The sequence below is a fragment of the Epinephelus lanceolatus genome, chromosome 8 (assembly GCF_041903045.1).
Source record: "Epinephelus lanceolatus isolate andai-2023 chromosome 8, ASM4190304v1, whole genome shotgun sequence".
NCBI lineage: Eukaryota > Metazoa > Chordata > Actinopteri > Perciformes > Serranidae > Epinephelus > Epinephelus lanceolatus.
In genome coordinates this window covers 999,973-1,016,445 of record NC_135741.1, presented here as the reverse complement: position 1 = coordinate 1,016,445, position 16,473 = coordinate 999,973, and the positions used below count along the sequence as shown (strand labels likewise).

Below are 16,473 nucleotides of genomic sequence, written 5' to 3'. Positions count from 1 at the left end.
CAACAAGTAAACAAGTAAACAAAGGTAACAACACCACAGTGTAGAAACACTCTGCCACAGGAAAACACCTGCAAAGGTTTACTCCAGTGATGGTACAGTAAGTCCGTTAGCACACTTCATGCAGTATACTGTGTGCACTATGTACTCATTGGCATAGTGCGCAAATTTTGACAGGGTAGTGTTGTCTCAAACCAAACACAGCCGTTGTGCACTCACCGGAAATGACAACCGCAAATTAGCTAGTTAGCAAACTAGCATTAGCATTCGCGTTATCGTTCGCGGTACCAAATCATAACAGACTGCTAAATGAACCCAACAAACACACTGCTGGCTTATACCTGACAACAGTATAGTGGTGCTTAGTGCAAAAACACACGTATTTGTACAATGCAGCCACGTTCATGGTCGCACAGTCCTCGGCTGCTATTTCCAGTTTGAAAAGTGGCCCCTCCCCTTCAGCTGTGTAGCCAAGATGGCAACCATTGAGGGCGAGAAGTGTCCATAGTCCCACACTCAACTTCTTGACTGTTTTGAGTGCACCATCCAGGTACTCACAGTGCACTGCATTTTCCATACTTCTCAGTATGAACGCACTGATGCATTCACAATATTAAGAGTAAGTACAGAAGTACGCGATTTGAGACACAGCATTATTCTTCTTCTGAACTTCCTGTGTGTGTTGGTTTTTCTCACCTTGAGGATGATGGGTGACCCCGGTTTGACCTCCAGGATCCCAGAGTTCCCCAGGGGGTCAAAGGTCGGGTTGGGGTAGTGAGTGAAGGGGGTGGAGTTCAGGACGAGCAGAGAGGAGACCTGACGGGACCAGAACAAAGATACGACATCAGGGACTGAATACTACAAATATTTATTATACGTCAGTGTCAGATCAAACTCCTGGAGCTCCGTCCACACAGATGAAGCTTCAGGTCTGACACTGAACAAACGTCTCTATAAACTGATCCCTGTTGTTCACCTGTGCGTGTTGATGATCCTCAGTGCTCACCTGCACCTCGCTCGCGTATATCTTGTGTATATTTCAGATCTTTGTAGTGAAACAGCTGTGCAGCAGTTTCTCTCTGAAGTTTAGTCTCATCTGATGTTGTGCTGAGATTGTTCTGTCATTACCTTGTTTATTAATTATTGCTCTCTTTCAGTTTAAATGTGTTGTTTGTAATTAATGCTAATAATCCTTAATGATCCTTATTGTCTGATTCACTGTATGTCATTTGTAAAGCTCTCTGAATCCCCACTCGGCTCTACTTAACCTAATTAACCAACACCTGCACGTCTTTACGAGGAAACACAAAGAACCAACGCTGACACCAGGAGAACACGCAATCTCTGAACCATCGCCCAGAACCATCGCGCTGTGAGGCGACAGCGTTAACCACTGCACCACCGTGACGCTCAGCATGGAATCTACTTCCTCTGAAACGAATACTGTCACTGCCACTCTTAAAGCTCCTTTATCCTCCCTTTATGTGTTAAAACAGGTACGTCTGCTTCAAACGCTGTCGACGTCACAGCCCTCATGCTTCCATGTGTCCATTATGATGTCATAGAGGCAGCCAATAGAAGGCACTGGAGGGCGGAGTCAAAAGTTTCACACAACAACAAACAAGGCGACCGTGAAGAAGGTCGTTATATAGAAGGATGCTGTCGAAGGTGCGGGCGATACTTGAGCATGGCTCTCACCCTCTCCACAACGCTCTGGTTGAACGGAGGAGCACCTTCAGCCAGAGACTGATTGCTCCTAAATTGCTCCTGGAGCGCCACAGGAAGTCATTCATACCTGTGGCCATTAAACTGTACAACTCCTCCCTCTGATGATCGGACTCATTTGGCTATTTATAAAACAAAACACACAATATAATTACTCATTCTTATTTCATTTATAACGCTACAACCATTTCATTGTATATTGCACATATTTCAGATTGTCTACTTTAATATTTTGTTATTTATTTTTATTTTGTCTACTTTAATATTTTATTTTATTTTATTTTAATGTCTACTTTAATATTTTATTTTATTTATTTCATTGTCTATTTTAGTATTTTATTTATATCGTCATCTTTATCTCGTTTCCATTCATGCTGTATTTCTATTTCTACTTTGCACGGAGCATTGGAACAGAAACAATTTCCCCCTGGGGATTAATAAAGTATTCTGAATCTAAATCTGAATCTGAATCTGAATATTGTACCTTTACACAGAGGCAGTGGTCTGTGAGGTCATTAAACACATCCTGACATCACTATATCAGTGACTGTTGTGTTTCACCATTTTTTAATTGTCTTCATCGTCTCCTACGGTCGTGTCTCGCTTGAACTACGCCGCCCTGCCTCCACAATCTCTGGTGGTTCTGCTCTGTTTCGTCCGTATCCGAAAACTTTCAGAAAACTTTCACAAATACGGATGAAATGAACGCAGAGTACGGACAGGAAGCTCCGTCTGTGTTTGTATGAATCTAACACTGAGTATAAATGAGCCCTCACCCCTCATGTGTGCATGTGTGTGTGTGTGTATGTTACCTGGTCAAAGATGAAGCCGAACTCGTCGGGGCGCAGCGCCCCGTCTGGCGGGTTGGGTTTACCATAAACCAAACCAGGAGCCAAACAGGTCATGGTGCTGTCGTTGACCACAGTGCAGAACTACAGACACAGACAGACGTCAGGTTTAGAGAGTTTAAACCTTTTCTCTTCAAAACAAATAAAACAAATAAAAAATCTGAACAGGAAGAAGAGTCGGCGTCACGTTCTGGTTCTGAGCCGTATACTGTAGGTCATGATGAAACACTTAACACATAAAATCAGCTCATTGTCTGTGGTTTAAAACTCATCAGTCACTTTGTTGAGTTCAGGTTGCTGGTGGCAGTGGGGATGGAGGACTTCTTTAATGCTCATAAAACCTGTTGGTTATCTTTAATGCAGATGTCCGCATGTGCTCTTTACTTGTTAATATTTCACCTAATGAAGATGTTTCATTGAATCATTTAAGAGGCCAGAGGAAGGTTAAACTGTCCAGTAATTCAGAAAAAAACTCCTAACTCCTGTTTACCCTCTCATGGCCCTCAGATTCATCCTGTGACCCTCTGAAGGGGTCCTGACCTCATGTTGAGAACCCTCTGGTGTTCAGTGTCTGGTTGTTCTTACGTTGTTGGTCTCCACTCCTCCGTACTTCGCTCTGACTTTGGGTTCCTGGATGGTCTGCAGGTTGGTTCCTGTCACCGTTATCACTGTACTGCCACTGCACACACACACACACACAGTCAGGTTACAGATCAATACTCTGATGTATTGATCATGTGATTCTGTGATGATGATGATGATGATGATGATGATGAGGAGTGTTTACTTGAGGATGGTCCAGTTGGGCTCGATGCTGGTGATGGTCGGATCCTCAGTGTAGATGTATTTGGTGTCTGAACTCGTCACCTCGGCCTTGTCAATCATCAGATGGATGGGGGCGGGGCCAGAGCCCGACTGGGAGGCGGGAGTTATGCAGATTATCTCCCGATTGGTCCGTCTGAGAGTGATGAAGAAGGAGGAGATCAGTGATTAATTCATTACACGATATATTAATATTATTATTGATTCATTATTAACATTGATTGATTGATCGATTGATTTGAGTCTATGGATCCAAACTGACTTGACAAACAGACACTCCTCCTTGTCGATGTAAACGATGACGGTGCTGCCGGCGTCCAGGTGACGACCCGTCACTGTCAGTCTGGTTCCCCCAGAAACAGGTCCCTTCTCTGGACGCACGCGACTGAAACTTGGGCTCTGAAGGAGGAAGAGGAGGAGGAGGAGGAGGAGGAGGAAGAAGAAGAGGAGGAGTTAACTGAATTCAAGTCACATGTTCAGTTCTTATATTCATTGATGAAGTTGTGTCTCACCACGAAGGAGTACGTCTGCGTGGAGAGCGTTCGGTACTCGGCGCTGCAGACGCCGATGCAGAGCTCGACCGGACCTCCTGGAGAGTGAGGGAGGAGAGCTTCGGCCATGTCGCACACGATCCTGCACACACACACACACACACACACACACACAGAGACAGACTCAGCACACTCCTCTGAAACGTCACATGATCATACCAACACGCCAACACCTGTCACTGACCTCTCAGCGCTGATGTACTGCGACGGGACGGGGTTACAGCGGACTCCCGCCACCTGAACGTGAGCGATCTCCTTCACCTGCAGACCCAGGTTCTCCCCCTCGATGGTCACCCGCGTTCCCCCCTCCCGAGGTCCAGTCAGAGGGTCGATCTGTGGGGGAGGAGCAGCGACCCATCACTTATCAGTTACTAATGACTGATCACACTGATAGGACCGCCTCTTTGTCGCGGGTTCAATTTCCTACCCTGGTGATGCGCGGGTGGCTGCAGCGCAGGTTGTGTCGACCGTGGTGCATCCAGTTCTGCTCGGCTGAGGGACAGTGCTGCCGCAGGAGGCACTTCCTGGTTTCAGTGCACCACCCACACTCGAAGGCTGACGGAGCTTTGAGACACTGGCCGCAGCTGGAGCGCTGAGCCTCGCACTTATACAGCAGCGCTGACACACAGATACAAGATTCAACTTCAGTACTACACACAGACGAGTCACAGCAGCAAAACTACAGCTCAGGAAGAACCGAAATGTTCCCTTATAAATAACCGACATACGCTTCGAACAGAATTAAAGGTTTTAAACACATCTGCACTTTTACAACCAAGTTCAAATGTAATATTTATTAATGTTTAGGGACTGTTCTTTATTTATCAGAGGAGAGGGGTGACTTCATTCTTTTTATTTATCCTCCCTGAAGTTTCAATTATTTTCCCTTGACCCTCCCTCCACCATGAATGACTTATTAGATTTTTAATGTTTGAAAGTTAAAAGTTAAAAAAGAGACGTAGAACAAAGTGATTTTGATGAAATATCACTATTATAAGATCAGATCTGTTTGTGTGTGTTTTATCTGATGGAAGTGTTTGTCACACATGATGTGTTCAAGGACCGTCAGAAATGTAAAAATCCGACAATAATTTTTGTTTTTACAGTTTATGGCTTATGAATGGTGTCATTTTGGCATTTTTTAAAGAAAACATGCCAACATTTATCGCCAAAAATTATTGCAAAAAATTATTGCAAAAAATTATTGCAAAAAATTTGGAAAATTGCCCAAATTTGAAGGGCATGTTTTTGTTCAAAAATCAGCAGTAAAATAAATAAATAAATACAAAAAACAACCACTGAAATCACCAATATTTGGAATCAACAAAATGTATCACCAAAATTTGGAAGGCCTGTTATCTCTAAAAATGTGCAGTAAAATAAATACAGAATACAATTTGTTGCCCCCTCTCCTAAACTAAATTAAAAAACAGAAGTCCCTCCCCAGTTCTTAAAAAACTATCTGACATGCCTCCTCCTTTTTAACCCCCCCTCCGTCCCATCATAAATAACAGTCCCTTATATTGTTTTAATTTTGTTGTCTCCATCATGTCATACTGTTCTTCTTCTGCTGTGTCATTTCCTGTCACTGTGTTTTACTTCCTTATTTCTTCTGGAAAACAGTTTGAGCTACGACATAAATACAATTATTATTTTCAAATGTGAAAACATTGAAATATGAAGTTCAAACTGAGGTTAATTTTAAAAAAACGTGACCTAACATGGATCTGCAGGCACTGTGATGCAAAGTGTTTTAATTTGGTTGATTTAGAAGGAAATAAATTCAAAGCAGTTATCACTCGTATTTTTAACTGTGCAGTAAAATGCAGATTACACATTCAGAGTCAATCTGTTCATTAATTGACAGGAGCATTAAATCAACACAGAAATCAAACTTTATCAGAATAAATGAGCTGAAATCTGTTCCTTTCTCACAGACTGTGGATGTGTGAACATTTCCATGAGCTTTGTGTTTCCTGACGATGATAAACAGATTATTTACCTTTCATAGACGCAGGCTTGTCGATGAAGAAATCTCCGTCCCAGACGATGGAGAAATCCACAGGGAGGTCACCAGCCTCGTCCCCTTCGTACCAGTACTGCAGAGACACACAGAGACAGAACTTCATTTAAAGTTTGATACTTTTTAATTGGGAAACAGAACATTTAATTCAGTGTTAATTATGATCCAGCAGGAGGAAGAAATGTTAATTTAAGACAGAGATGAAACACAGGAGACATATGGGAGTTAAAGCTGAGAGCTGAGTGAGAAAAAAACACTGCAATTTAAAAATGTGTTGAACATGAACAGTAAACTAACACATGAAAGGTTATTGATTATATCTCAGAACAAATCAATCAACGGTTCTGATCAATATGTTCCAGCTGCTTATAGATGATGTTATCACTGCCAGTGTCACTGAGGCCGTACCAGACCCAACATCACCTCTGCAAATATTCTATAACTAATATTATAAAGCTAATACTCCTGTTACTACCCCTACTGCAGCTGATGTTAGCTACTGAAGCTAACATTTAATTAGCCAGTGGTACAATAGCTAAAATCAATACAGCTACTATTAGCATAATGCAGCTGTTAATGAAGATAATAGCACAAAGCAGGACAAACATTAGCCATAGCAGCGCTTATTTTATTGCTAAAGTTGCAACAACTCACCAAATCTGATAGTTTACACTAGTTTACTATAGCTCATATAGCATGTTAGCCTAATACAGCTAATGTTAGCTACTAAAGCTAACATTTAATTAGCAACAGTAACAATAGCTAATATTAATATAGCTAATATTAGCATATTACAGCTGATGTTGACTACTAAATTTAACATTTAATTGACCAGTGTTACAATGGCTAATATTAATACAGCTAATAATAGCCTATTACAACCAATGCTAGCTACTGATGCTTACATTTAATTAGCCAGCGTTTACAATGGCTTTAGACTATCACAGCTGATGTTAGCTAATGCTTACATTTAATTAGCCACATAACAGCACAGAACAGAACAAACATTAGATACAGTAAAGCTTATTTTATTGCTGATGTTGTGACAACTAAAACAAACTGATAGTTTACACTTTTACCGCTAGCATAAGGTGTTAGCCTATTGCAGCTGATGTTAGCTACTGAAGCTAACGTTTAATTAGCCAGTGTTACAATAACCAATAAAAATATAGCTAATATTAGCCTAGCTGTTAATAAAGACAATAGCACAGAGCAGGACAAATATTAGTTCTTTTTTTATTGCTAATGTTGTGACCACTCACAAAACCTGACGGTCGACATTGTTACTATAGCTAATATAGCATGTTAGCCTAATACAGCTAATAGCTAAGATTAACAGCGCTGTTAACAAAAACTGGCTGAGGTAATACTGTAGTCACATCTGTCTCTACAACAACAGACACTGCTACAGCTGCTGATGCAGCGATGACAGACACACGTGTGCTGCAGCTCATGTTACTATAATGTAAATACAGTATAAATGGCTACACTTGTTATGACAGCTAATGTTTGTACAACTAATGCAAGTTATTTTTATTGTAACTGTTGCTGCAGAAAATATTTGTAATTTCCAAACTGTAACATTAGCTGTAGCAACACCTTTGACATCTTGTCCCCGTCCAGTAGCGACGTGCTGTTGATCTATGTATCTATGAGTAGAAGGAGATGTGATGCTGTCGGCCTACAGCCACTGAAGGCAACACTGAGCTCACAGCACCAGACCACAGCATGGATCTGTGCAGCCGACGGTACCAGGCGTATTACAAGAATCAAAGGCTGCAGAAAAAGAATCAACTCTGGTACCAACGCAGAGGAAGACGTGGATGGAAAATACACACACACACACACACACACACACACTCACTCACAGAGCAGAGCGGTGTTGTCATGGCGGCTGCAGGTCTCCATGGTAACCGACAAAAAGCAGCCAGAGAAACAACATAATGGATTTAGAGCTGATGGGAACCTGATCTACCTGCAGCTCTCTGTGTGTCTCATCTTAGATAAACAGTGGGGTGTTAATGGAAGACAGAATATAACTCTGTGTGTGTGTGTGTGTGTGTGTGTGTGTGTGTATTCTTTGTGAAATGAACAATACAACTCATCCCAAAACGCTGTTGAAAAGACAGAGAAAGGCTGTGTCCTGAATATGTCAGCTCGACTCCAATGGCACCAGATAATCTGACGCCACACATGCATAGGCGCACACACACACACACACACACACACACACACAGAGTCACAGAATAAGTGAAAGTAGAGAGAAGTTTTCTGAAAGATTAAAAATCAATGTGTCTTAATGACTCCAGTCTGCTCAATTCATTAATTTACAGAATGCACACACACACACACACACACGCACATAGATTAACTAAGAGGTGGCAGCTGTATAATCTTACTTCAGCGAAAAACATATCTACTGTAAAAATCTAGCGAACCACAGGACCGAGTCTGCTGCACACGTGCACGCTCACACACAAGCACGTGCACGCTCACACACAAGCACGTGCACACTGACACATGAAAATTAACAGATTTCATTAAGTCACAGCAGCTTCAGCTCAATATTCCTTCATCAGCAAAAAATACTTCAACATCCAACCAGAGCTTTACTGCTCTTCACCTTCTCACACTCACACACACACACACACACACACATATACACACACACACACACACACCCACGGAAACATACACACACACACAGAGTAACATACAGGGCTGTAATTAATAAAGCGTTGATATTAAAATGATCTTTTCTGCAGAACTGCAAGAACGACCACATTATTCATAACACTGTGTGTGTGTGTGTGTGTGTGTGTGTTACAGTGTGCGCGTGTGCTGGAGCGATGACCACACAGCTGAAATATGTGGAATACCACGACCAATCAAGAGAGGGAGAGCGAGATGTGTGTGTGTCTAATGCCCTGATTTTCCATTAAACGCAGCCAGCTGAGCCCAACAGAGCAGCATCATCAGTCAGATGTGCTGCACACACTCTCTCACACACACACACACACACACTGACAGCACAGATGACAATCAGAGCTGATGTCAGTGAACGCAGCTCTTATCAGTGACAGAGCTCTCAGCAGCTCAGTGGGACCGCACCATGACGTCTGACGCTGATCACAAACATTTACTCGAGTACAAAGTCTCGTCCGTCTCAGAGGGAAATACTGCACTTCTTACTGCACAACATTTATCTAGTTACTTCCTGTCAAGGGAAAACCCTGTATCTCCAGATCTGTTGAATGTTTGTGATGAAATGTTCTTTTAGGGACTGTTCTTTATTTATCAGAGGAGGGGGGTGTCTGCAGTGTGACCCTCCCTGAGTGACTGGAGGAAGACCCATGACCCTCCCTCCTCCATAAATGACTTATTAGATATTTAAAACTTTGATGTTTGAAAGTTCAAAGTTGAAGATGAACTCCTGGAGTTGGAAAAAGTCTCAGTTTTCCACTCTTGTCGTACAAATGTTTATTTTTGGACAAATTCTAAATGAGATGTAGAATAAAGTGATTTTGATGAATTATTATTGTTTTATGCTCAGATTTGGTTATGTTTTTTTTTTTTTTTTTTTTTGAGTAAGCGTTCGTCACACATGATGTGTCCAAGGATGTCAGAAACATATAAATCCAACAATAATTTCTGTTTTTACAGTTTCTGGCTGATAAATGTCGTCTTTTTGGCAATTTTAAAAGAAAAGTTTTCCTTATAAATCATCAAAATCTGGAAAGTTTATCGACAAAATTTGGAAGGCATGTTTATTTTCAAAATTGCCAAAATTTAAAAAGCAAATCGCCTAAATTTGGAGGGCATGTTATCTTTAAAAATTTGGCTTTAAGGTGCGGACACACCAAACTGACATCAAAGAACTAGCGGTCGACGAAAGCCAACTGTTGCGTCGTCTACGTCGCCTCACGTCACCCTGTGTCAGTTGCATTTGAACACACTACACGGACTACATCCGACGGCCAAGTAGCACGTACGTTCTGCGCCTGCGTGAGAGAGAGCGGAGTGAGAGAGTGGTACGTCCTGTCAGCCGAGGGGTTTCCTATCTGTGCAGCCGAGCACCGCAGCACCTCCACGGACTATTACATCCAGACGGTCCCGGTGTTTCCTCCGCAGGCTCCACTTCACTCAGCTGCCCGATAAACCCGCTGCTTCTTCCCACTTTAACCTGAATAACAAACCAGGGCTCGGTGCTCCGGTTGGATCCAAACGGAGAGCCGGGGCTAGCTCAGAGACTAGCGGAGGCTAACTGGCTGTGCTTCCCTCCGGTCATGCTGCGGCTAACGCTCCGCTAGCTGCTCCCAGCTAGCTCTGGTTTGTTATTCAGGTTAAAGTGTGAAGAAGCAGCAGGTCTGTGGGGCAGCTGAGTGAAGTGGAGCCTGAGGAGGAAGCACCGGTTAGCCCCGGTTTCACTACAGGCAGATTCACTCGCTACAGGGGCGAGGAAATAAAACCTGAACAGCCAATCAGAGTGATCTCTCTCACCGACAAGCTCCGCCGCCGATTCAACATGCTCAATCGGCCGAAAAGCCGCTGGCGGTGTGGGACACACCCCAAAAACTAGGGCGACAGACGCTCACCTACGGCCCGACTTTGGTCGACGGCCGACCGTCTGTTTGGTGTGTCAGGACCTTTAATAAATATTTAAAGGCCCTCCCCTAAATAAAAAACATAAGTCCCCCCCCCCCCCCCCCCCCATACATAATGAGTATGTAACAGAGTAGTCTTGTTATAAAGTGATGACATCACAGTCAGTATGGACAGGAGCAGTGTTAGCACACACACTCTTTCAGTGTATATACGTCCCGTCAGCGTCACACTGAGACAGATCTGAAGAACTCGTCCTGAACTTCCTTCAGTAAACTTGAGTGTGTTCATTCGTCTCCGTCTCTGTGGTGTGAACTGTCTCCGCTCTGTGTCTTTATGACGCTGCCTTCATGTGGGACCTGCTGTGCTGTGATGGTGCGATCTGCGTTTGTGTCACTCTGCTTGTTTTTCTGTGTAATTCAGGGGGAAATATTTTCCTCAGCGGGACCATAAAATTAATTTTATTTTCTCTCTCTCAGTGTTTCCTGTCTCTGTCTGCTTCGTCTTACCGTCTCCGTCTCCTGCTGAGTCTTAATGTCACAGAGCTGGTGGACACTGTGTGCGTGTGTGTGTGTGTGTGTGTGTGTGTGTGTGTGGACCTGTCGTCCCCATGGTAACCCCTGCCTGGTCGCTAGGCCTGTTGCTATGGGGTCAGAGGCGCCTGGCAACAGCAGCAGGAGTGTGTGAGTGTGTGAGTGTGTGTGTGTGTATGTGTGTGTGTGTGTCTTTCTTCTCTTTTTATTCAGCTGTAGCTTCTCTAACGTCCTGGACCAACAGCTGAACAGCTCGTCTGTGCTGCACCTTATTATGACACACATTTATGTTGAGTGTAGGCAGCGACCTCTGTGGTTGTTTGACAGGAGACAGGAGGAAGTTAGGTGATGTGTGCTCCTCTTACACAGAGATGGCGCTATAGAGTCGCTACGAAGTCCTTTCCTTGAGTCTCCTTTGTATTTTTACACACAACCAAACGATGGCAGCATCATGTCGCTCCAGTGTGTGATTTTATACAGCATGATGACATCACAGAATCAAGAGAGGCGTGACATGTAAAGTCCAGTTCAGACCAAAGATTCACGACGAGACAAAACTGGCCGGTCTGAGCTCGACTCAATCCGGCTGATGGTGTCACCTGACACTCAGCTGGTCAAATGGCTGGCAGCTGGTTTTAAAGCACGTCACCTGTTTCAACAGCCAATCAGCTTGTAGTGAAGTCAGCTGGTCAAGTCAAAATGACGGCGTGTTGGCTCGCTGCAGCAGGTGCTCCGTCCCCACAGAGCCCTCTGTTTTAAGAAGCTGCAAATTATATTCAGCCACAAAATAAGTCTGAAAAGCTGCAAATCAGATCAGAAGCACAGAGAGTTGTTGACTAGAGATGATACGCCGTCTCATGGTGGTCACTTCCTGTCAACCAGCAGCTTTTTACCACGTTACAGAACGGAGTGTTGACAGTAGTTGTCTGTTTTAACTCGTCTGGTTGTAAATCTTTGGTCTGAACTGGACTTTAAAGAGGAAACACTTTGTTCAGTCTGATGCAGATTCATAGTGACACATAGTTAATTTATCAAACTCACCATAAGCTGAATCTTTCATCTCTATCATGAGCGCTGGATCACAAACACATCGCTGTCATTTACACGTGTTAATTGGATGAATCTCAGTAAAAATATGGAGGAAGATTTTCATGTTTGTCAAACTTCCTGTCTGTCACATAAAACCTTCAGAGTCTCTGGAGTTCGTTCTGAGTTTTGTATGTTCACACTCTCAGTGTGGAATAATTCACAAGACAGTTAATTGGGAGTTGCTGCCTTCTTATCAGACTGAAAACACCACAGTCAAACCGTGTGTGTGTCGTCAGGAACGTCACTGTTTTAAACAGTCAAGCGTGAAAGTTGCAAATTAATGTTGTTCCTTTTTTTAATGTGACGATCTGTTCACTGCCTTTCTTCACAGATCGCACCAGTTCAATGTATCTGAAGCGTCTCGGTGTTGGACGAGAGGTCCTCACAGGTCCAACTATTCAAACCAGAGAAAATATAACCAAAGCTGACGTGTATGAATTCTATAAAAATAAAGAAATGAATAAATAAAGCCAAAGAGACTCAAGGACAGTCGGAAGTGATCTGAAATAGAGCCGAGGATAATTAGACTGTGGCAGAGAGAAAACAGCAACACTGGATGATGAAATATTTTTCATCCTATTAATATCTTATTTATATATTTACAGCTCAACTTGTCGTGTCTCAACAGTGTGGAGGACGGATGGAGGGAACAAGGAGGAAATATTAGGGATGGAAAAGAAAAACAGATACAGACGGGACGATAAGGGAAAAAATGAATATAAAATAGTGAAGAAGAAGAACTGGAGGTGACGACAGACGAGGAGGTAAATTAAAAAGAGAAGAGAAAGAAAACACAAGAGCGTTCACCGTCCTCCGTCTGTTCCCATCAAGCTTTCATCTCTCTGCTACCACACGTGAACGCCATCACATGATCATCCAGCTGAGACACAACACGGACAAACAGCGTCTGAAGCGTTTACACGACTGTGAGACAACGTGGCTCAAGTTTCTGTAGATGGCACAAGAGCCACGAGCACGCACACAGGCGTTCACACTCAACATGTTGTCCGATGCACGGTGGTCTAAAACGCCAGGCGGCGTACAAACAAATCAAACAAGTCAACGAGTGATACTGAGAGAACGCTAGCTGAGAAGTGAGCTGCCAGGCAACAGAGGTAAAAACTGATGTACGGCCAAACACTGAATTTGTAAAGTCTAATCATCACTGTCGCTTCCCTCCAAGTCAAATTATTTTATACCACTTTGTTTCCTCACGAGTCGCCACTTTCTACATGAAACCATTTTTTAGCTTATACAGCGATCTCTGACGTTTCTTCATGTTCACCTCTTCTTTTCATGGAGCGGTGGATTTTTCTTTCCAACAATTTCACATGTTCAGAGCCCAACACTCCAAATAAACCATGAGCATACATCTGATGTGATTAGGGTACTTGATTCAATGGACGGAGAATCTGAACACAGAAATCACCTGATATTAAAAATGACTATAAACAGACTTAACAGACCTTTTTCAACAAAAAATAGGAGATAATTTATTTTTCAGAAAGAGGTCACTCATCTCAATGAATAACGTAATACTTTAAAACACACTTCAGATGCATTTAGGGCCTGAGCACCACACTGCAACGACCAGTGTTAATTGTGACAGCTATTTTAGATTTAGTCTTGACATTAAAAAGTTTATTAGTTTTAAACATTTTTATCCTTCATAGTTTTAGTCTGGATTTAGTCGACGTAAATTCCTTACATTTTAGTAAACTTTGAGTCATTTTTATCCTCAATAATTTTACTCAATGACTCAATAAATTTTAGTTATTTTCATCGAGGAAAAGTCAAAGCGTTTCTGTCAACGAAAATTCAAAAGTTTTAGTCAACTTATAGTCCTGATGTTTCCTATATGTTTTTGCCAGCGAGTGGCGCTAACTGCTAACAGCTGCAACTAACAAACTCTAACAAACAACTAACAAACTCCACAAATCCATTCAGCAGCTCCACCATCCACAGTCAGACACACACGGCTGATTATTTACTGCTGAATTACAGCTCACAACTTGCACCAACCCAAACATCCTGGTGCAGACTATTTACTGGAGTTTACCAGCCTGTCGCTCATCAGGCATCTGAAGATCATTACAAGCTTTCAACAGTCCACCACCAACATTTTTATCATGTCCCAGCAATGAAAATGAAACTTAGATTTCCTCTAAGTTTTTATTATCAAGATATATATCAAGATGTCATTGTCTTGATTTCGTCATGGAAAAATGGTCGATGAAAATTAACACTTTATCCCCGACCGGAGCTGCAGAGACAATGGTTGTGTTGAATGATCAGTGTGTTCAGCTTCACTCTGCCGTGTGTCTGTGTCTCACTGTACTGTTCTGCATATTAATATGGATTTACATGAATCTTAAGGCTGGGCCAAAACAGCGGCTCCAGCTTTGTTAGTGAAAGTCAAGGTGAAACCACTTCCTGTTTAAAATCAAAAGTCCTTTGGTGTGTCTCAAATCACATACTTCCGTTAGCACACTTCATGCAGTATACTGTGTGCACTATGTACTCATTGGCATAGTGCGCAAATTTTGACAGGGTAGTGTTGTCTCAAACCAAACACAGCCGTTGTGCACTCACCGGAAATGACAACCGCAAATTAGCTAGTTAGCAAACTAGCATTAGCATTCGCGTTATCGTTCGCGGTACCAAATCATTACAGACTGCTAAATGAACCCAACAAACACACTGCTGGCTTATACCTGACAACAGTATAGTGGTGCTTAGTGCAAAAACACATGTATTTGTACAATGCAGCCACGTTCATGGTCACACAGTCCTCGGCTGCTATTTCCAGTTTGAAAAGTGGCCCCTCCCCTTCAGCTGTGTAGCCAAGATGGCGACCATTGAGGGCGAGAAGTGTCCATAGTCCCACACTCACCTTCTTGACTGTTTTGAGTGCACCATCCAGGTACTCACAGTGCACTGCATTTTCCATACTTCTCAGTGTGAACGCACTGATGCACTCACAATATTAAGAGTAAGTACAGAAGTACGCGATTTGAGACACAACACTTGTTTCAGATTAAAAGCTCTCTGGTGTTTCATACACGGTCCAGACATACACTGAATTTCTGACAGAGTCTTGTTGAGCTGTGGACAGAGCCAGGTGACCTGTTTCCCCTGCTGCCTGTCTTAATGCTAAGCTAACCTCGTCCTGAACACACAGACATGATGACACATCTCACCGTCTGAAGGAACCAGTCGTGTTCGTCACACTGTTGTTCTGTCTCAGTTCTGAGTCTCTGACATTTACTGTCTGAATTTCTTTCACTTAATTATCTCGACATTCAATTAAACGGCTTCAGTCTGCAGGAAACAAACACTGTGCTTTTATTTTGAAGACCGAACCGTGTGTGTGTGTGTGTGTGTGTGTGTGTGTGTGTGTGTGTGTGTGTGCTGTTGTACTAAATGGCCAATTTCCTCTGGGAATAGTAACTTAATTAAATACAGACGCACACACTGACCATCTGTATGTGTGTGTGTGTTGCTGTCTGCATTTAGTAGCGGCATGTCGGTGCATAATGTGTGTGTGTGTGTGTGTGTGTGTGTGAGGCGTCTTCGGGGCGGGCTCACCAACAGGAAGACAGATGAAGGACAGGAAATGAGCGTGAGCAGACAGACAACAGTTGGTGTGTGTGTGTGTGTGTGTGTGTGTGTGTGTGTTTTGAGTATGCAGGACAGTGGATGCTGTGTGTGTGTGTGTCGTCTCAGTAAAGGACAATAATCAATCTGTAGTGTGTGTGTGTGTGTGTGTGTGTGTGTGTGTGTGATATGTGAATCCCGGTCAGACACATCAATACTGGCTGTCCACCTGAAGCCTGACCTCTGACTTCTGGGGGTCACCGGGTCAGCGCGCGCACACACACACACACACACACACACACACACACACACACACACACACAGCCTGAGTGACAGCCACAGAGAGACAGAGGGCGTCGGCGTGTGGTGATGTCACTGCTAATACTCTACTATGACTGATATGACTGTATCAGGCTGAAGAGGGAGGAGTCGTGGTCAGATTGATGATGTCATCCATTTTTCTATACAATGGAATACAATGTGTGTGTGTGTGTGTGTGTGTGTGTGTGTGTGTGTGTGTGTGCTGATGCTGCATGTCTGGCAGTCGACAGAGTCACCTTCACTTTCCTCTCAGCTGGAAGTGTGTGTGTGCGTGCGTGTGTGTGTGTGTGTGTGTGTGTGTGTGTGTGTGGGGGGGGGGGGGGGTCGGGGGCTGACAGCTGATGGCGAATGATCAGCTGTTGCCA

The 16,473-nt window shown here is 43.2% G+C and overlaps 1 protein-coding gene across 1 annotated transcript in view; it reads right to left on the bottom strand.

Moving 5' to 3' along the window:
- The window catches only part of plxna3 (plexin A3), a 167,343-nt gene that overhangs the window by 18,446 nt on the left and 132,424 nt on the right, over positions 1-16,473 (bottom strand). Inside the window, exons 14-22 of the mRNA XM_033629559.2 lie at positions 5,946-6,042; positions 4,371-4,561; positions 4,128-4,276; positions 3,905-4,025; positions 3,655-3,791; positions 3,358-3,528; positions 3,156-3,249; positions 2,535-2,654; positions 694-813 (exon numbers count right to left, since the gene is read on the bottom strand). Coding sequence (XP_033485450.2) covers positions 694-813; positions 2,535-2,654; positions 3,156-3,249; positions 3,358-3,528; positions 3,655-3,791; positions 3,905-4,025; positions 4,128-4,276; positions 4,371-4,561; positions 5,946-6,042 — 1,200 coding nt within the window. The remainder of the gene's footprint in view (positions 1-693; positions 814-2,534; positions 2,655-3,155; positions 3,250-3,357; positions 3,529-3,654; positions 3,792-3,904; positions 4,026-4,127; positions 4,277-4,370; positions 4,562-5,945; positions 6,043-16,473) is intronic.